Genomic DNA, 21,605 nt, shown 5'->3' with positions numbered 1-21,605 from the left:
CACATGATTTGATTCCTTTTCTGAGTGTCAGCAGGAAACCCAGAAAAAACAACCTCCCACCCTGTCTATGACAGACTGCTGAACTGAAAGGTCTCAACATGCACAGTAAACACTAAAGAAGCCCCAGCCTCCCCATAAAATCCATATCTCCTCTTCTTTCTACAGTTATCAACACGGTGACACCAGCATTGTGTCCCCTGTCACAGTGTGATGTCACATCAATAGCTTGCCGTCCCTACCCAGCCTAATGAGAAGCATGTTCAATGAAGCACTGGGTTAACAATCCCTTATTTCTCTGTTGAAAACAAATTCTGTCAAGTCCATTCAAAAATGTTAGCCTCACCTCCCAGCTTGATTTTGTGTCTTCCATCCAAGCCTGTCACATGGTCATGTCTGCTTTTAATAAACACCCACTCAGGCAGGAACGGCCCTGTCCCACCCAGTCTGGGAAGAGTGTCTGCCAAGGCCAGGGGGTGGGTCAGGGCATCGGCATGCTCTCAGCCAAGGGGCCATCACCAAGGAGAATGTATATTTGGGAGCCATGGTCTCAAACCATGAAAGCGTGTTTCTGAAGAAGTGCTTCGGGGTGGGGAGGAGAAGAAGAAAGATGGGCGCGCACAGCTTTGCTAGAACCTCTATTCCTTGACCCAGCAGGTGAGACCACTCTCTGCTTAGCTGGCAACACAACTTGGAAGGATGATAATTCAAACCACTGGGCCTAACCTGCCCTTGGGAGGCCGGGTCCCCTGATAGACTGTTACAGCACCTCACATTTCAACTCCCATCACACTTGTGAGTAATAAACTTTTGAGGTGGTTATCTTTCTCACCCAATTCGGACCTTAAGAGCAGCAATTGGGCTGTCTTGTCTGTCATAAAATGATGAATGAGTTGAATGGATGAGTGAGAAAAAGCAACATGACTGTGACAGTATTCAGCATCTTGTGTGGTGGCTAATACATAGTAGGTGACAACAAATGTCAAATACATCAACAAATCCATGAATTAAAGAGGTGAACCCAGCACGGAGCTCCGAGTAGCTACGTGGTAAATACTTACTGCAGCTGAATGAAAAGGTGAGGCATGAAATTTGCTTTTCTTATGCAAGAGCCTCTAAAATAATTGAAAAATACCATGCCCCTTGATCTGGAAGTTGCATAACCAGGTAGGTGATAATGATATCGTCGCCCAGCTCTGAAACAGCTAAAGTTTGAAAATATCATTAAGCGGAAGGACAATTATGGTTGTTTGCCCAAGGATTTGTGGCTTCAATTTTATTCTCCTCCAGACTCATTCTGGAGCACGTGCTCGCACAAGAGGATGGTCTGGCTCAGTGGCCTTCAAAGATGACAGTCCTAAGCGAACAGATCAAGGGACCAGGACCGCACTGCCCAAGGCACCCTCTACCCTCATCCCACCAATGGCACAGCGACCTTCAAATAATTGCCTTACAGGCCGCACCTGTTTTTAGACTCGGCGAATGGGGCACACAGTTCTGGGTCTGGATCCAACACGTGCTCGATTTCCTTTTGGGATTTCTCATACATCTTTTTTCTTTCCGTCTGGGCCTTGTTTGTCTCCACCGCAGGGAAATCATAATACCCCTTCCTCTTGGCTTTGAGGCGCAGCTTGTTCCGGTAGTGTTCGATGTCTGACTTCTGCTTCAGGGCTTTGTTCACCTGGGGAGAGAGAGATAGTCTCAAGCCCACACCTGACCCTGCACAGCGGAGGCTCACAACTCCAGGAGAAGTAATCCTAGGCTTCAGGTCCTGGCCTTCGAGCCAGCCAGACCCAACTGTGATCCCTTCCAATACCAGCTCACAACAGCGGGCCACAGACAACGTGGAGTCTGGCCCGCACCCATGTTGCCTGAGACCTTCCACCAAAGCCTCCTTTTCCCTAATCTACCTGAGTCTGTTCAGACATAGGCCTGGTCCACTCTTTTAGCTTTGTGTTGTGGGCCTTAAACCTTTTTTGTCCCCCCCCCCCTGCATGAGAGCCTCTGATTTAGCAGCCCCACTGGATCTTGGTGCCCAAATCTAGGTTCAGCCCTGAGGAACCCAATAATCTCCCTTGGCCATCAATCTACCCGAATGAGACAGGCGGTTCCTGAGGAGGCTGAACTGAGATGAACGGGGTGGGAGGGGGCAGCAGACATCCTGCTCCCGAGGCCTCTGCACACTATCGATCTGCATTTGAGTGCTTATTTTTGTCAATTTGTATTTTTCTCAAGAGATAAAGAATTTTGAAGCCTTGTATGGCCACTAATGCCAACCAGTTTCTGCTCTAAAGGGCAAAGCCAATCTGGTCTTCTAGAAAGGAACATACCTTTTTGACCTTCAAAGATACAAACAACCCTAGCTGGTTTGGCTCAGTGGATAGAGCATCAGCCTGTGGACTGAAGGGTCCCAGGTTTGATTCCGGTCAAGGGCACATGCCCGGGTTGCGGGCTCGATCCCCAGTAGGGGGGCGTGCAGGAGGCAGCCAATCAATGATTCTCTCTCATCATTGATGTTTCTATCTCTCTCCCCCTCTCCTTTCCTCTCTGAAATAAATAAAAAATATATTTTAAAAAGGATACAAACAGATGACTATGCTAAATAAACAACAAAGGATGAAGATGTTACACCCATGAATGAAACTGAATGGTGAAATCTGCCTGACACCTACTGGATGACATGGAGAACCATTAGTGCTGTTTGTAATCAGACTTGATTGTATTAATATAACCATGTGTAGTGTTGTTATTATACTTTCTTTAAAATAAATATTTTTAAAAAATATGTTTTTATTGATTTTATGGAGCGAGGAAGGGAGAGGGAGAGAGAGAAACATTGATGAGCGAATACTACTGATCGGCTTCCTCCGCATGCCCTCCACTGAGGATCGAGCCAGCAACAGGGGCATATGTCCTGACTGGGAACTGAACTAGCAATCTTTTGGTGTATGGGACAATGCTCAACCAATTGAGCCATGCTGGCCGAGGCTAAAATAATATTTAAAAGAATTTCCTGTAATTCGTAAAATGAAAATTCGCCTGGTGCATATTATCAACCTACATAATATGAGGACCAAGGTTCACTATCTTAGATACTGTAGTTTTACAATGTTTGAAGAAATAATAACTGGAAGACATTTTTTTCCCCTAACTTTTGCAAAGATTTCCCCAATTGGGTCCCTAATTCTATTTTTAGGCTGGAAGAATTTCACTGTTCCTTCATTCTGCTTGCCACTGCAAAATCTAGTAAAGAAGGAAGTTAGCGTAATATCCTCTGGGCCAGGAATCCCGTTTCTGGAATCTCAACTAAAGCAACATTCCATGAGAGGTTCAAAGTCAGAGATGAAAGTTAATAATCCCTAGCAATCAGACAGATTAGGATCAGGTACTTCCTGATATGATGCCCACAAAAAGGCATATCACTCCTGTGGTTATGCCAAAAATTGCATAACCTCAATCCCGTCACAAGAAAACATCAGACAAACTCAAATTGAGAAACATTCTACATGACAAGTGGCCAGTACCTTCGAAAGAGTAATGGTCATGAAATACAAAGAATGACTATCCCAGACTGGAAGAGACTAAGGAGACAACTAAATGCCATGTAGTATCCTTGACTGGATCCGAAATGCGAAAAAGACATCAGTGGGAAAACCAGTAAAATGCAAAGAGTATTGTACCAATGTTAATTTCCTGGGTTTGATAATTATTCTATGGTTCTGTAAGATGTTAACATTAGGGTAGCTATGTAAAGAGTGTATAGGAGGCCCTGCCTGGGTAGCACAATTGGTTAGAGCAGTGGTCGGCAAACCGCGGCTCGCGAGCCACATGCGGCTCTTTGGCCCCTTGAGTGTGGCTTTTCCACAAAATACCATGGCCTTGGTGAGTCTATTTTGAAGAAGTGGCATTAGAAGAAGTTTAAGTTTAAAAAATTTGGCTCTCAAAAGAAATTTCAATCGTTGTACTGTTGATATTTGGTTCTGTTGACTAATGAGTTTGCCGACCACTGGGTTAGAGCATCAGCCTGATCTGACAAGGATATAGGTTTGATTCCAGGTCATGGCACATATGAGAATCAACCAAGTGGAACAACAAAGTTGATATTTTTTCCCCTCTTCTCTTCTCTTCTCCTCTCCTCTCCTCTCCTCTCCTCTCCTCTCCTCTCCTCTCCTCTCCTCTCCTCTCCTCTCCTCTCCTCTCCTCTCCTCTCTCCTCTCCTCTCCTCTCCTCTCCTCTCCTCTCCTTTCTTCTTCTTCTTCTTCTTCTTCTTCTTCTTCTTCTTCTTCTTCTCTCTCTCTCTCTCTCTCTCTCTCTCTCTCTCTCTCTCTCTCTCAAAATCAATAAATAAAATTTTTGTGCTTCAGTGCCCGAAAGTGATGAAGAGGAAGGCGCAGTTCTGTTTGACAGTGTATAGGAACTCTGTACTATTACTAAAACTCTTTCTTTTTGGCTTAAAATTATTTCAAAATAAACGTTTTAAAAATTATTAATTGAAGTGATATTTAAAATAACCAAAACCAAAACTGGAAACAAAAACATACCTGGAAGGTTTGAACAATGGGAGACGAGTTTTTTAATCCATGGCATACCTTCTCAACTAAGTCATTAACAATGATCATCAGCAAGACAATAGCAACACAGCAAATGTCTAACATTCAAGATGATGGGATTCTAAAATATAAACGAGTTTGATCAAAAGCTTGAAGAAAAGTTGTAAGAATGAAAACAGAGGATATGCTAGAGTAGTGAAATTATAGTGATTTTTCTCTCTTATTTTCTGAACTTCCTATGTTGCTATGTTTTCTTTAAAATAACCTTTGTGAAATCATCATTTTCTATATATGTTACAATTCTTTTCAGACTCTTAAGAAAATTGATGATCACATGATATCCATAGAAATCCTTCTAAAAGCAGCCAAAGGGTGGTTTCAATCTTGCTTCAACAAGTGAAATTCATTTCAAAGTCTATTTAGTGGGCACATCCCTGTTTGAGTGACAGGATCTTTTCCAGTGCCCTCTCACATTAAGCCCCTTGCATTCCCACTACAATTGGCATCCGATAATGTACAGTTTAGGAGCGTTATCAAGGAAGGTCAAAGACTGTATGTGGGGAGGAGTTTCTGATGTTTCTCTTCATAACTACTGTTTTTAAAAAGCCCCCTCTAGACTTTCTAGAATGAAGGTAAAAAAGATGCTCTGAAAACATCACCTAACGAATTTTTTGGGGTGACGTGTGCCCTGATTCATTCTGCTGAGGCTTGTGCACACAGAGGTGGAAATGACCGAGGGAGCCCTATGTACCTGGACGCAGCCTGCCCCCGGCATTCCCAGGTGGTGCTCCTGGCCGCCTGGGCTCTCTCCCGTTCTGGGTGCTCAGGTGCTCACCTCACCGTTGAGCGCTGCGGCCTCCTGGCTCCGGTCCGGGGTGGGGTGCACCACAGGGAGGGCTGTGGGTTTTACTGCGATGAGCTGCACGGATCCAGACGACGAGTCAAAGGGATCAGCAGCCGCCTTGCCAGAGCTGTCGAACAGAACCGCGCCTTCCTCTTCATCACTGGCGGGCACTAAAGCACAAATAAACACATCGGTTTTATGGCCGGAGGGGCGCCTCAAGAACATGGGGGATTTATGTGTGATGCTAACAGCCCAAGGACATTACTTTACTCAAAACCTCAGAAACAACAGGGTCTGGTTCTGTGCCAAGGGCTCACTGCTACACAGGTATTTCTTTTCAACGTACGGCCTGCTGTGCTATCCATGGGTAGGAAAGAATTTTAAAAGTCTGAATTTAAATGGTAACAACCATTTTTTTCAAACTTGTGACAAACACCTTTAAAAAAAAAAAAAAGAAGTAAATTATTTTTCTCCAAGTTTGAGTCAGAGATGGAAAAAAATGCCACTTGGCCAAACGTGGAACTCTTCTTAAAATATGACAATCCATTGAATAACAGCATTCAGTTCAATCTCTGCCACCAGAGTTACCCATTTTTGCACCATGTTAAGGTCAACCAGCCACAGTAATTGCAGCTGACACTTTTTTTCTCCCTTAAAGGCTGCCTCTCAATGATTTGAGTTTTAGTTTCTTTCATTTGTCTAAAACAAAAAAAAGCTAAGAAATAACCACCAGAGAAACTAATTTAAAGCTACAGACAACTCCCCTAATTAAACAGAGCAATTTTCACCTACGCTCTTTTGCATTAATTCTCGCCTCTGACAGATAATAATTCTACTGCGATTGCTTCCAGAACTAAGCTGACAGAAGGGGTTCCAGGGCCGGTGGTACTTGCTGATTTACTTCTCCTTAAAGCATCTTCCCATTAACTGACTATAAGAATGACAGTTTATTGAGCATGGCTGGGCGAGAGATAAATTAAGCCCGTTCAAGCAACTAAACCAGCAGGCAATTTAGGAACAAAATAGGTGTTATTAAAATACGAATGTAATAGAAGTGTATTTATCTTTCCTCCTGTCTGCTCAAGAGATTGGGATGTTATTTAAATCATTGAGAAACACATAGTTTGTATCCTTCTGTCGCTTGCCATAATCACAGAACATTTGTCTAATTAAGCCAAGTAAATTGTGGCTAAAATGCTTCAGAGTCTAACAATGGCTATAACTGGAGTATTTTTTGGTTCTGTGGACTTATTGGCAAATAGCAGGCCACCAAACTGCCAATGACAGAGGACAATCTCTACTCAGACATGTTACCAGAAGCATAGGAGTTTTGCGGGACACTCTAGTCTGACCCCCATTATCTCCCACCTGGACACCTGCTATGAAAGCCATCTATGGTGCCCAGCCTCCCAGATGATTACCTCCTCAGAGTCACAGACACAATAAATAGGACCGACCTGGGTAACCAAAAGGAAATTGCAGAAATGACAGTGTGCTGCTTCCATGGCTAGGTCATTAAAACACATTGTGGCTCCCACCTTGCTCTCTCCTGGACCCCTTCCTCTGGGAAAAGCCAGCTGCCATGTTATGAGGACATTCACGTAGCCCTATGGGGAGGTCCATGTGGCAAGAAAATGAGACTCCTGCCAACAGCTATGAATGAGCCATCTTGTAAGTGGATTCGGCAGGCCCAGCCAAGTCTTTAGAAATGACGATAGCCCAGACGGTGACCTCATGAAATTCTGAGCCAGAACCACCCAGCTAAGCCACTCCTGAGTTCCTGACCCACAGACATTATCCAACACCATAAATGCAGATTGTCGCTTTTGGTTACTAGGTGTTGGGGTGATTTGTTACGCAGCAACAAGTGACTAATACATCTCCTAAACAACCCCCTCCTCCAAGCTTCCAGTCTTGACCTCCTAGCCCTAAAATGCATACTCCACCAGCAGCCAGGAAGGATCATCTTTTTAAAAGACAACCAGGTCACAGTACTCCTTTGACCAGAACCCTCTGGAGGCTTCGTGTCTCTCAGAATAAAACTCAGGCCGCCCAGTTTCTGTACAACCTGGTCCTGGCGACCTTGCTGAGCTCATTCCTCCCTCTCTCCCTCGTCCCCTCTCCAGCGACAGCAGCTTTTCGAACAGGGTTTTGTTCATTTTGCTCAGGAAGCTCTTTCCCCAGTCCTTTACATGCCTAGTTCCTTCTCAGTTTTCAAGTTGCCGTTTGAAAGAAGACTTTCCTTGCCCACTCGTCTAAAACAACCTGCCTCATCACCCTGTTATAGTTTCTTCACAGCATGCAATGCTATTGATTTGTGTACAGACACTAGAATATAAGCCCCATTCTTGCCCATATTTTTAAAGGCAATACCTATTGCCTTTAATAACGGCTCATAGGCAGCTGGCTTTCAGCAGGGATTTGCTGAGTAAATGATGAATAAAGGAATGACTAAAATTTCCTGACTTGGAAAGGAGATGTTAGTACCTGCAGAACAGGTAAACATGTGAAGAGATGGTACTTCATATTTTTATTGCTTCTGGGCTGTGACATGCTCACTGCCCGCCCCATGGACAGGATAAGGGGAGGAGCATAACTCCAAGGAGACAGAAAAAGGATGCCCCGGGCACTGTACAAACTATAGTCCTTTTTTCATTCTCACTGTCAGAATAGTCAAATTCAGATTTGCACAATAATTCCTCTTGGTTTAAGAGAAAAATAATTAGTGATCCTCCCCCGCCCCCCCCCAAAAAAAAACTATATGGAAAAATACATTAAAGGGCATTACATTAAATATTAATACTAAAATGCTGTGTGAGTACAGCAGGTTCATGGGAATATTTAATGTATAATTAGTCCCCAAAGAAAAAGCACAAGAATGCTAAACAAAAGGGCCACAGTTAAACTGCTGAAGTGTCCTAGATACCATCGCCGCCATCACAATAAATGCCATCATCACAGTAAATGCCGCCACGCGGATCTGGTTGTGCCTTAGTTGCAGTATTGGTCTGAACTTCTGCAAATCAGGCTAGGAAGGGAGATTTCGTCTCTTGATGTTTATTTTACATTGGCATGGCGGGGGAGGAGGGAAGCCCTCCCATTTGAGGCAGATAATGCTCTTGAACAATGCACGCTCTTCATTCCTGGAATTTCCCTTAAAGCTTAGAGACTATTTATAACCAGCGTCACTGCCCTCTGGTGTTTATCAGATAATAAGCAAGTCTTCACCTCGCTGGGAAGGCACAGAAAGAATGAAAAATGAAGCTGTGTTTCTGAGCTAATATCTCTGGCACGTCTCTCAGGGACTTAAAGGAAGGTGCACAATTAAGGGTGTATGGAAGTTTTTGCTCTTAAATGACTGAACATTTAAATATATATAGTATGTCCTCGTCTGGAACTAATTATTAATTCGTTTCCTGGAAAACACTTTTTCCAAGGTGACATTGGTTCTTTTTTTCTTTTTTAATTCCAGAAAGAGGAAGGGAGAGAGAGAGAGTGATAGAAACAACAATGATGAGAGAGAATCATTGCTTGGCTGCCTCCTGCACGCCTCCTACTGGGGATCGAGCCCGAAACCCAGGCATGTGCCCTGACCAGGAATCAAATTGTGACCTCCTGGTTCATGGGTCAATGCTCAACCACTGAGCCACACTGGCTGGGTGACATTGGTTTTAATTCAGAAGTAGAAGTGTCTGTATTTGGTTGAAAAAAAATGCCAAATTCTTTTGCTTTCAAAATCCTAGCTGTCATCTCTGTCTTTCCCATTTATATTTAAACACTAAAGGCCTGGTGCATGAAATTCATGCACGGGGGGAGGGGGGTTCCCCTCAGCCCAGCCTGCACCCTCTCCAATCTGGGACATCCCTCTCACAATCCTGGACCGCTGGCTCCTAATCGCTCACCTGCCTGCCTGCCTGGTTGCCCCTAACTGCCCCCCGCTGCTGGCCCGGTTGCTCCTAACTGCCTCCCCCCCACTGGCCTAATTGCCCCCAACTGCCCCCCCTGCTGGCCTCATCACCCCCAACTGCACCTCCCCCGCCACCCTGGTTGCCCCCAACTGCCCCCCCCCCCCTGCTGGCCTGGTTGCCCCCAATTGCCCCCCTGCTGGCCTGGTCGCCCCTCACGGCCCTCCTGCTGGCCTGGTTGCCCCATGCAGCCTGCTTGTTCAGTTGTTTGGTTGTCCCTCACTAACCCCCACCCCCCCCCCCACCGGCCTGGTCACCCCACGCAGCCTGCTGGTTCAGTTGTTTGGTCATCCCTCACTAACCCCCCTGCCGGCCTGGTTGTAGGCAGCCATCTTGTGAGTGTGTAATGGTCAATTTGCATATTACCTCTTTATTATATAGGATTGTCCTGAAACAGACTCTAAAGTAGGCAGCTAATGAGGCCATTGAGCTACAAGGACCCACTCAGCTGCGTTCCTGGAGGGATAATGTCTTTCCCTTTTAAAGGTCTTATTTTCACAAAAATGGAAAATCACAAGGTACACATGCAACAAAACTGGTGGGAAACAAACAGTTTTAGAATGACAGCCCAGAACATTAACATTTGTTAATTAACCTTAGTAACTCCAACCTCTAGAATGGATACCGAGCCATAGAACAACGGTATCTGAATATTCCACACCAAGAGAATAGTCCATTCTCAGAGACCACAGTCACACACTAACATACCTTTCGCAAGCTGACAGTATGATACCTTTTTGTATTTCTCCACAATTTCAGTGTTATGTCTTTCCTTCCTCCTTCCCTCCCTCCTTTCCTTCCATTCCTTAGGTTCATCTTCCAATAAAACACATTACTGATTTTATGGGGGGTAGACTATAACCTAGCATTATGATAAAGTGGAGCCCTTTGATAAAAAAGGACAAGTAAGCGTAGGTTCCGTTGAAGGTCCAGCCTAGAATTCTGATGTGCTTCAGCATCTGTTTACATGAAATGGGTTGGTGCTACCACTTCTACTTGAAAATTTCAAACGGAAACCTCACTGGGTGGGAACCAGTGGTGAAACAGCAGCGACCAACCCTGAAAATTCACTGGGTTGACTTCTGGCAAAAAGACAATGCAGCGAAGCCCTGGGAACCGGGAGAAAGGGTGGCGTTTACATAAAGCTGTTGCATGAACACCTCAACCTGGTCAGTAATTGCATTCTGCTGGTGCGCCGTGCTGCTGTCATTTCTGAACCTGATGTGTAAATAAGCACAGTGACCTAAACAGAATAAGGAGGCCGGCCGAGCGGGTGGCAGAACAAGGATGGGGGAGGTCAGCAGGGACATTTCGAGCATGTCTGTGTCTCCCCAGCGGCGTGGGGAGCGATGGGGTCTGAAACCGGCCCTGCTCCTCCTTGTCTATGAAATAAATGCGGGGGACAGGGAAAGGCATCATCTCGTACGTGTGTATTTACTGACAGAGGAGTCTGTAGGCTGCACATTCTTATGCGAGAAAAAGGCCACAGAACAGTATGTACATTGATCCCATTTTACAAAATAAAACAAAGCTACACGACAGAAAACAAAGAGATGCATGTGTTTTTATATGCATAGTAAAAAGGTCTGAGAAAGACACGCCAAGTTACTCAAGGTCATTTGAGGACTAGGGTGGGTAATGGGGGACCTGGGGGAGGGAGGACTTGGACTTGACCTTATATATTTCCAGGAAGAATATAAAGGAAGGCGGGGAGGGAGGGCTGGGAGGGAGTAGAGAAGCAGGGAGGGTCCCTTGATTGGGTGGTGATGGCAGTCTCTGCACTTGGTTAAAAGAACTTTCCCCCGTGTCTTCACTGTCCATTGTCTCTGTGTTGCCTCCCTCCCTCCCTCCCTCTCCCCTTCTCTCTTAGCACCTCGCTCTGGGAAGGAAGAGAAGAAAGTTGCTAAGTTCACGTCCCCCTTCACACGTCAGAGCTCGGGCCCTCTGTGAGCTGGCTTGGCCGAGCGCTGATGGGCAGGATTTCTGGCCCCAAGGAGGACAGATGTCCCAGGAAAACCCCACATGTCAGGGCCTGGTTCTGGTGTGGAAAGCAGTTTCCGCATTACAGGGCAGGGGAGTTCAGGAGAAGAAAAAATGTAAGGATCAAATCAGCATGACATTTTAAACAAGTGTTTTATATGATAGCTGGGCATGGGGTCCATTGTGGGATTCTTTCTTTTCTGTCTCTCTTCGTTCTTTTGTCAGAAACAAAGAAATAAGTAAGTGACATTTGAAAGCAAAAGAATATTCTGGCACTAGCTTCCAGAGAGAGCCCCCGAGCCACACCTCATCCAATTCCTTTAAGAAGGAAGCACAACCAAGCAGACTGCCAGATCGCTGGGCTTCCCCCCTGGCATTGCTGTAGGACTCTGCCTGCAACCCTTGGACCTCCAGAAGGAACCTTCCTTGATCCGGTGGCGGCATGGGGCACTTGAATCTGGTCTCCAGGAAGCCAGCATCACTCATGGAAGGACCGAGTGGAGAGGAGGACCAGAACAAAGGTGGGATTGGGAAGACAGGGAGGCTGCACCATGGAGTCCGGCAGATGTGAGCTATGTATAGATGGTGCCACAGCACAGCCAGGTGGCTCCGAGGACTTACCAACAAACCCCAACACCAAACCTTTATAAGGAGGGAGAAGATCTGTTTGAGAAACTCAACAGTTAAGCTTCCCTGGAAAATAAAGGCAGGAGCATAGGCTGATGTCTATGATAATATTTATTACTGTGCTGTTTCTCCTGGGAGAGTGGATTTGCAGCATCTGGACTCACTGGCCTAGCATGAACCCCTGGAACATATCAGGGGAGTCAGGGAAAGAAAATGGGGGGAATCTCCAAGACAAGCAGCATTTCAGAGACCTGCCACCCAAGAGGACCTGGTGCTAGAAATGTCGATTCACCCCAGAATAGAAAAACCTCTAAGCAAACATCAGTTCATTCTGCATTCGAGTTTTTTAAAGCCCTGCACAATTCCGTAAGAACAGGAGCCAGAATAATTCAGAGACGGGGGTAAGGCAATACTCTAACAGGTAGGTAGGAAACGGACTTGTGGCCTTTGTAGGACAAAACAGAAAGAAGAAATGAGGGTGGCACACTGGGGTGTGTGAGTGTGTGCAGGCCTGTGTGCACGCATGTGTGCTCGCGTGTGTGGGACAGGCTCGAGGGCGGTACTTGGCAGGGAAGGCTTCTCACCAGTTCTCTTCCGTGCCTCCTCCTTTGTCGCTTTCTGCTGCACCGCCGTTCCATTCTGGGGCGAGCGCCTCCCTGAGCTGGGCTTCCCTGATTCGTTGCTGATGACAGAGCCATTCTCACTGGGTGACCTGCTGGAGGTAACCATAGCAACAAGGAGATGGTAAGTTTCAACTAGCACAGCCTCCTCTCAAGGTTATTTTATTTGCACAGTTTATGTCTGTAGCCTTTCTTTCCGGTTTTATCTACAAAAAAGGAAATGATTCGGAAATGATTAAAACACCCCTACTGCAGCAGGGGTCACGTAGCTGGCTGTCCTGAAGTGCGCTGACCGGTGCTTAGCTCGGCAGGGAAGTTCAGTGAGCGCAGCCCTCAGTCCCCATCTCTTTTTCATTAACGCCCGGTGACTGTGGAAATGGTTTTAAGCATGCCCGCTTATTAAGACACAGCACTTCGGAGATGTTGCCGAGTATTTGGTTCATGTGGCATCTTCAGGGGCACGTAGGGCTCACAGCTCTCTTTGGCTGTTCTCTATAGAGAATATACCTTACTAGAGGCCCAGTGCATGACTGAATCATGCACGTGTAGGGTCCCCTACACGCTTTTGCTTTCGATCACCTTCGATCGCGGGGGAGCTGGGTGCCTGTCTGCTGGTGCACCAGGCCTTTCGGAAGCCTCCGGCTAGGTGGAGGCTTCTGAAAGGCCTGGTGCCGGAGCAGACAGGCACCCAGCTCCCCCGCTTTTGATGGTCCGCGGCAGGACGTGAGCTCGCTGCCCCAGAGGCCCCTTCTGTTCCGCAGCACAGCCATGGCGCAATCGGCTACCACGGCCACCCCGAATCCCGCCCCCGTGCCTCCCGCTGGCCCAATCGTGGGCATAGCGGAGTGATGGTAATTTACATATTACCATTTTATTAGGTAGGATACCTTAGCCACTGAAGGTGAAGTCACTCCATCATTAAATTCTTCTCTCTCTCATTCCCACACACACACATTCTTAACTGTGCTAACTGCTAACTACTTTCATTTGAAACTACCAATGTGAGCTATTTTCATTCATTCAGGAAATACACTATGAGCGCCAACTGTATTGGGCATTGTGCCAGGTACGCAGGTATAGAGGGCAGGTATAGAGCAGTGGTCGGCAAACTGTGGCTCGCGAGCCACATGCAGCTCTTTGGCCCCTTGAGTGTGGCTCTTCCACAAAATACCACGGCCTGGGCAAGTCTATTTTGAAGAAGTGGCGTTAGAAGAAGTTTAAGTTTAAAAAATTTGGCTCTCAAAAGAAATTTCAATCGTTGTACTGTTGATACTTGGCTCTGTTGACTAATGAGTTTGCCGACCACTGGGATAGAGGGAGGTGGCCAATCAGCCCTGGAAGCCAGAGCTCCCCCTTCAGGTAGTGGCTCTCCCCACATGCCGGAGCACCTTTTCTTTTTTATTTATTTTTTAAATTTAATTTTATTTTTATTGATTTTAGAGAGAAAGGGAGAGGGAGAGAGAGACAGAAACATCAATGATGGGGGAGAATCAATGATCGGCTGCCTCTTGCACGTCCCACACTGGGGATCGAGCCCGCAACCTGGGCATGTGCCCTTGACGGGAATCGAACCTAGGACCCTTCAGTCCGCAGGCCGATGCTCTATCCACTGAGCCACACCGGCTAGGGCAGCACCTTCTCTTTACAGTCTCTCCTGCGTTTAGACAAGGGAAGCCACAGGGCCTTCTCACCTTCCCTCGGGGGCTAGACTCTGGCCTTCTGGACCCAGTGGGAAAATGGGCTCTGGAGAGCCCCTGCTGAGTTCATGCTGAGTGGTGAGTTCACGCTACCTGGGGCCTTCGATCACGCCAGCCTGTGGGTGGGCTGAGCATAAAGGCCTTCCCTCTGTGGGAGATAACCAGGGGGCAGGTATCCAGAGGCCTCATCCAACCCCTTGTTCATCTATTGTCAACTGTCCAGATTCAGAACCTAATGGCACTGACCCCTTCCATGGAAATTGGGATAAAATGCAGCACTTGGTAGTGGTTGCTCCTCTTCCTCCTCCTCCTCCCTCCCTCCTCATCCTATGGGAACTTGGAATTCTCAGTTCTGTACTCTTCCACACACTTCGGCACCCCAAAAATCAGGAACACTGGAAGTGCCCACTCACAGCCATGGGCCAAGGCAGAGTCTGCCAAGAGGGAACACATAGTCCAAGTGGGATGTTCTTGTCGAAGTTCCACAGACGAGTCTAAGTTTGGGAAGTGTTTACTCTATTCCTAATGCACACGAGCACGTCAAAGGCTCAGATCTGCCCTGTCATAAAGAGACTCATCGCATTTTGTTTAATTCAGCATTTCCTAGTTTATTTTGCTATAGATCTCATATATATATATGAGATCTATAGCAAATATATACCGTATTTTCCAGCGTATAAGATGACCTTTTAACCCAGGAAAATCTTCTCAAAAGTCGGAGGTTTTATACACCGGAAAATACGGTAACCCACCCATCATTTGGCAATAACTCACTTTAATTCTAAATTGTAAATACCGTATTTTCCGGCGTATAAGACCTCTGACTTTTGGGAAGATTTTCCTGGGTTAAAAGGTCGTCTTATATGCCGGAACATGCGGTATATATTTTATTGATTTTTTACAGAGAGGAAGGGAGAGGGAGAGAGAGTTAGAAACATCGATGAGAGAGAAACATCAATCAGCTGCCTCCTGCACACCCCCCATTGGGGATGTGCCTGCAACCAAGGTACACGCCTTTGACTGGAATCAAACCTGGGACCCTTGAGTCTGCAGGCTGACGCTCTATCCACTGAGCCAAACCGGTTAGGGCCATAACAACTTCTTAAACTCTGATTCATCCACTACCACTTCCTCCAAGGTTCACATCAGCCTCTTTGACCTTCTTGCTCTCCTTTAAGCAAATCAAGAAGTTCCTGCCTCTGGGATTTGCATATATTGTTCCATCTGCTTAGAACGTTCTTCCTCTAGATAGCCTTGATGTTCACACATCATTTCCATCAGGACTTTCTCAAATGTCACTCTATCAGAGACGCCGTCCCTGACTTCCTGCTAAAATAGCGTCACAGCCCCCTCTCCATCTCTCTATGTCCTTACCATGCTTCGGTTTTCTTCTTCACATTCACCACCACTAGACCTACTATATATCTCGTTCTCTGTCTGCTTATTGTCTACCTCTTCACTAGATTGTAAATCCCAAGAGAGCAGGGAATTTGTCTTGTTCACTGCAGTATCCCCAGTGCCTGGTAAACAGCAAACAATCAATAAATATCTGTGAGGTGAAGGGAAGGAAAGATGGAAGGAGGCAGGCAGGGCGTAGCTTTTCCAACCATTGTGGTCTCGAGGCAAGGGAGAAGGGGGTTGGCAATGGGAGTTTGTTAAGCCAGCCAACAGGGCTTGCCTTAGGGTTCATTACCTCTTTACAAGGCAATTGCGAAGTCCTTATAGTGAGTCTCCTGGCCTCTAGCCTAACTCTCCCATCTATCTTCCATATTACCACCTGAGTCATCTTTCAGGCTGGCTATTACTGTCGTCCTGAAGAACTTTCCATGGCTTCCCATTGGCTAGATTACAAAGGTCAAACTCCTGAGCTTGCAAATTAAAACCATCTACAATTTTAACCTGTCTTCTGGTTTCATCCTTCACTACATCCCGGCCCCCATGAACTCTAAACTCAAGGCAACTCACCATTAAGTGAATGTGGCTGTCCCTTATCTCTCCCGGCTCTTTTAGACTGGATGCCTTCATCTCTTTCCACCTATTGACACTCCACACACCCTTCAAGGCCCAGCTGAAACATAACCTCCTCCACGCTGCCCTCCCTCATCAGAATTAAGCTCCTCCTCCTCTCTTTTCCACAGCACTTTGTTCAGACTCCACTGCGGGCGTCGGCACATCGTGCTTGGATTCCAGCTATTTATCTCTTTGTCTCTCCATCACGAGATTTGTGGGGTCAGGAATCAATCGTAAACCTCTCTGTAGTCCTCCCAATGCATGTCAATGAACTCTCTTCATAGTGAAATCTCAATAAATGGTCTTGAACTAAAATCATAAACCACCGAGAAACTGCCAGATAAACTGCAACTACGCATGCCGAATCCAAGGAACGGCTTTTCCCGTAAGTTACAATGTGTAAGGGTGACATGGGTGCCAAATTTATTATAACAAATGTAAGAGCTAGAGCTCTGCTGTCGTGGTTGATCTGCAATGCAAAACCTTACAAAGGCTGGCTCAGGAGAAGCAGGTATTGTGATTCTCCTCATCTCCTTCAGTCTCCTTTTCAAATGTTCAAAATGAGCGTGAAGGGGAATGTTTAAAGAGAACAGTGGGATTCACTTGAGGGCTTTGGTTCCTCTCACCATCAATTATTTCTCTTGTTGACACGGAGCGGCCAAAGTTGGCCCCATGCCTACCTCTTTCTGGTTTCGGTGGACTTGGCCGTCTTGATGGTGCTTCCGTCCTGGGCGACGTCCCTTTCCTGCGAGGCAGGAGCATCTCTGGCAGGGAGCGGGAGGACCACCGTCTCCTGGGTCACGGGGATGACCTCCTCGTCCGCCCCCTGCTGGCCCAGGTGCTGTTTGGCATAATCAAAGCCTTGCACAGGCTGCAAAGAGGAAACAGGTCTGCAGTCACATTTCTGATAAAGTGTGGCTCTAACAGCGGCTTTAGGAGAAGTCGGGCGGGAAAGCGCATGTGTCAGGACCCTACTTGGCTTTCCAATCAACAGGAGCTCACTCATCTCCATCATAAAATCAGATTCCGTGTGGAGTCCACCAAGCTTCAGAATCTCTATATAAGACTTACTCAGAAAAATGAATAGTGAAAACAAGATGCAAATAATGTGTATGAGAAAAAACTTCATATAAGGATTTTATTTTTATTTATTTTTAAAGAGCTGGGCATTACTCATGTAGTCTAGCTCCAGACTCTGCTCTTTTTTTAAAAAAATTTTAATATATTTTATTGATTTTTACAGAGAGGAAGAGAGAGGGATAGAGAGTTAGAAACATCGATGAGAGAGAAACATCGATCAGCTGCCTCCTGCACACCTCCCACTGGGGATGTGCCTGCAACCACGGTACATGCCCTTGACCGGAATCAAACCTGGGACCTTTCAGTCCGCAGGCCGACGCTCCATCCACTGAGCCAAACCGGTCAGGGCCACTTAAGGATTTTAGACCACTAATTTTAAGTCTCTGGATATGACTAATTAAAAACTCTTAATTGATACGTTAAACAGGTCCTGTCATCTCCTACCTAGGAATATTCCAACATCCCTTAACTCCCGTACAATAAAAGGTGCGTGACTTGAAGTCACTTGACTTGCCAAGTAACTTGAATTCTGAGCACCAATTTTCTCATCTGAGAAATGAAGACCATCCTATCTGCTTCACCTCCACCACGCTTCAGTATTAACGGGGAATCACAGATCTGAAAACAGAGGGAGAGAAACATGCCACCCTGTGGCATTTACGGAATCACTGTTTCATCCAGCGAACTCCCTTAAGCAAGTTGGCTGTCCTCTCATTTGCTTTGGGGACATTAGCAAGGCTTTTACTGCACCATGTCTGAAAGCCCAAGTGAATAGGGCAGCTGTGAGCAAAACCCAACAGACATCTATTAGTGTGGCAATAAAAAACCAAGAGGCCTGTTTAAACAATTCCTGGGAGTGTCCCCATCCTGTTCTACACTTCAAAGGAGCACAATACACATCTGAAGCAGGACAATGGGGTAGTTAGTAGCGACAGCTCCGAAATCAGACCGCCTGGGTTTAAATCCCGACTCTGCCACCTATTAGCTGGGTGACCTTGGGTAAGTTACCGAGAGTCCCTGCAAATCCATTTCCTCATTGGTAACATGGGGATAGTAACAGTGTAAACAGGATAAAATGTGTATGGGTGTGAGAGTGATATTTAACTGTCCTCGAAGGGATGATGGGTGGATTAAATAAGTAAATTTAAGTCCAGCATTTAGCTAAGTGCCTGACACATAGTAAGTGCTCAATCAATATTAGCCAATATCGTTTGCCTTGCTACTAAATCTTAGCCCAGATGGAATGGACATCAGTGATTCTCTTCACGAAAATGTGGGAATAAAACTCAGTTTCCACCATTTGAGTTCTCACAGAACTTGATTTGATCAGAAGCTCTTCCTTCAGCATCTAATTTAGCTGAGAAATAAAGCAGGAAGGCTCCAGCGACATTTAACATTCTAGGACTGTGGCCCAGCTGGTCAAATCTTGCAACCGAATCTCAGAACAGAATGGAGTTTTATTGTTAAACCCAGCAAAGCTTCCTTATGTTAAGCTGTCTATAGTTTTGCCACAGACCGTTCCCCCAATTCCCAAGGAAACTCTCTCTGGGCAGTGTGCTCACCCCTCCCTCTTCTCTGAGACACTCACACTCTGACCCTTGTAGCCCGCCCTTGGCATGCCAGGATCTGGGAACGTTTCTGAACTAGTGTTTGTCTATTTATTTCCCACCCCGCCCGTGGGGCTACATGAAACAGAATGGAGCTTTCGGATGACTGATAGTGTTCTTAGAAGCTCTTATAACCAACTGGTCACCAATTGCATTCAACTGAAATGTTTCTAGAAGCTGACCTTTGCTCTCCAAATCCACTGTTTTATTGACTCCTGCCTTGGTCTCATTACTTCCATTCTGCTCCTTGGCAGGCCTGCCCTTAACAAGCCGCCAAAGTTATCTCCCTTAAACCACATCAGGTCATTAAAAATGATTCCTGGCACTAATCTCTACGACAGGGCCCTTCCCATTCTGGCTGAACCCACCTGCCCAGCCTCATCTCCTGCTGGCCCCTTTTCTGCAATACTCCCAGGACCCACCCCCCATTATCTTATTTGATTTTGTTCCAGCTATAGTTATTTAGCAGTGGCTTGTGCCAAGGAGATATAAAGATGAATAATAACTGTCCCCCTACCCTCAAGAACTTCACAGTTGCAGCTTCACTTGCTATTGCTGGTACAGTACCAAACACATTACATAAACATGTCACTCCTCACTACAGTTCAAAGAGGCAGGTATTCTTATGATTCCCCATTTTAAAGATGAAGAAACTGAGGTTCAGAGAGGTTAAGCAACTACCCAGGCTCACACAGCTGGTCCGTGGAGCCAGAGCCCGAATACCTAACCACTGCTGATGATTCTTCCCACGGCCTCTCCTTTCCTTCCGCAGCCTGCCATCTTGGTTGGGGCATCTCCTACTGTACTTGGCCTTGCTTCTGTGCTGAGACTCCTGGCATGTGAGTGAGTAGCTGGGAGTCTCCAATGGCAGCCAAGACTGCCCAAGAACCGAGTGAGGAGGGCAAGCTGTCTCTGGCCCTCTAACCTTACCCTCAACTCTCTCTGGATTTGGCTCCCCACCCTTCACATTGGGCTGAAGTTCCCTGCTGGGACTGGGCTGATAACAGGTAAGCAGAAATAAAGATATTAAAGAATGACAAGCTTAAGAGGTGGTCATAGTTATTAGGTTAATAACAGCCCCTGCATATGTTCAGTACTTAGAGCCTGCAAAACGCTGACACCTCACTTTGTCCTCACAGAATCCCATGAGCTAAGCAGGGTGAACATCACAGTCTTCATTTTACACATAAGAAATAAGAAGCTTAAAGAGGTTCAGTGACTTGCCCAAGATCACACAGCTAAGTGGTGAACGACTCCTAGTCCCTTACTCTTCTGACTGACAGGGTAGTGGTCTTTCAACCCCCAACAGAGAAACTGCCCGAGATGAATTGCCCATTAGATACAACTAGCGATTCCCAGCCCATTCAATACATCATCATGAAGTCTTTATAGTTACTTCATTGAATTTTATAAAACTATCACATCAAATGATCTCTAGCAATTCCAAAAGTAGACACGTTACCCAGATATTTTAAGTAGAAAGCATTGTCATAATAAAAGCCAACTTGTACATAATATTTATTATATACCAGTCACAGCTCAAAGTAATTTACATAACTCAATCCCCACAACAACCTACCATCCTCCTTCCACAGATGGGGAAACTGAGGCACAAAGAGGTTAAGTACAGGTCATACGGAGAGTATGTGAGAGCGAGGAAACAGTTGGGCATCTTTGGGGGTGACTGACCTGACCTGAGCAGATGACCATGCCAACCACTGCAGGCCCTCCAAGCTCCATGTGCACCTGGATACGGCCCTGACTAGTGTCTCCTAAGGTTGCCTGTCCCTCAGAGCCATGTTCTCGTCAAGTATATGAAGAGAACAATGGGAAAAGGCTGTGGACTCGATGACAAAGAGTAAAGAGAAGCGAGCGACGAAGAAAAGAGGTGACTGCCTGGCCCTCCTGCGTTGATCATCCTCTCAGCACTCTACCTGCAAAAGCCCAGTTGACAACAATGGTAACGGGTCTGTCTCTGAAGAAGGGTACGGGCCTCACACCCTGGCCTCAGCTCCCAGGACAGCCATATCACCTCCTCTTAGCACGGTCAGTCTATCACGGAGTCTCAGCCAGGATCCCCCGTGCCCTCTGGCACTGTGGCCTGCATTCTAAAGATGCAGTGATGTCCAGGAGACTGGGAGCCCACCCTCCTGGTCTGTGGATTGGTGGCAAAGGCTAACTTTCTCACTCCACCTCGTCCCTTGGCATGCAATGCATTCTGCTCACACACAGATCATGAGAAGTGGTGCAGGTGGCTCTCCTCTTGCAAACACTGCAGTGTTGCTGGGTCGCAAGGGCAGAAGGATGCAGTAAGAAAGAGTTCCGCCCCACTGGTCCGCCGGTTCCCTTTGATCAAAGGGCTTCGGCCATCAAAGTGCATAGTCCAGCCTCATTATGGGAGACAACAACCAGCATCACCACACACAAGTGAATTCAATCATCTCGTGCAACAGTGGGTTGCTTGACTTTCCACATCAGCAGTGACCAGGTAGGAACATAAAAAGGGGCTCTGAGAACCCACGAACATAATCTGTTCCCACTTCAGGTGGGCTGCAAGTCAAAAGGTATGCTGAGATCATGTGCCAGCCAACTCATCTTGGCAAACTAATAAAATTTTGGCTTCACCTA

At 46.4% G+C, this 21,605-nt stretch overlaps 1 protein-coding gene across 3 annotated transcripts in view; it reads right to left on the bottom strand.

The window, feature by feature from the left end:
- KIAA1549L (KIAA1549 like) overlaps positions 1–21,605 on the bottom strand; it is a gene marked incomplete at its 5' end in the record, with an annotated part of 219,082 nt that overhangs the window by 34,572 nt on the left and 162,905 nt on the right. For all 3 annotated transcript variants that reach the window (XM_079789060.1, XM_079789061.1, XM_079789062.1), the window contains 4 exons: positions 1,461–1,678; positions 5,383–5,561; positions 12,548–12,678; positions 16,971–17,161. In XM_079789060.1, coding sequence (XP_079645186.1) covers positions 1,461–1,678; positions 5,383–5,561; positions 12,548–12,678; positions 16,971–17,161 — 719 coding nt within the window. The remainder of the gene's footprint in view (positions 1–1,460; positions 1,679–5,382; positions 5,562–12,547; positions 12,679–16,970; positions 17,162–21,605) is intronic.

Source organism: Cnephaeus nilssonii, assembly GCF_951640355.1.
Source record: "Cnephaeus nilssonii genome assembly, chromosome: 13".
Lineage (NCBI taxonomy): Eukaryota > Metazoa > Chordata > Mammalia > Chiroptera > Vespertilionidae > Cnephaeus > Cnephaeus nilssonii.
Note: the sequence above shows the minus strand (reverse complement) of the source record. Positions and strands in the feature narration are given on the sequence as shown.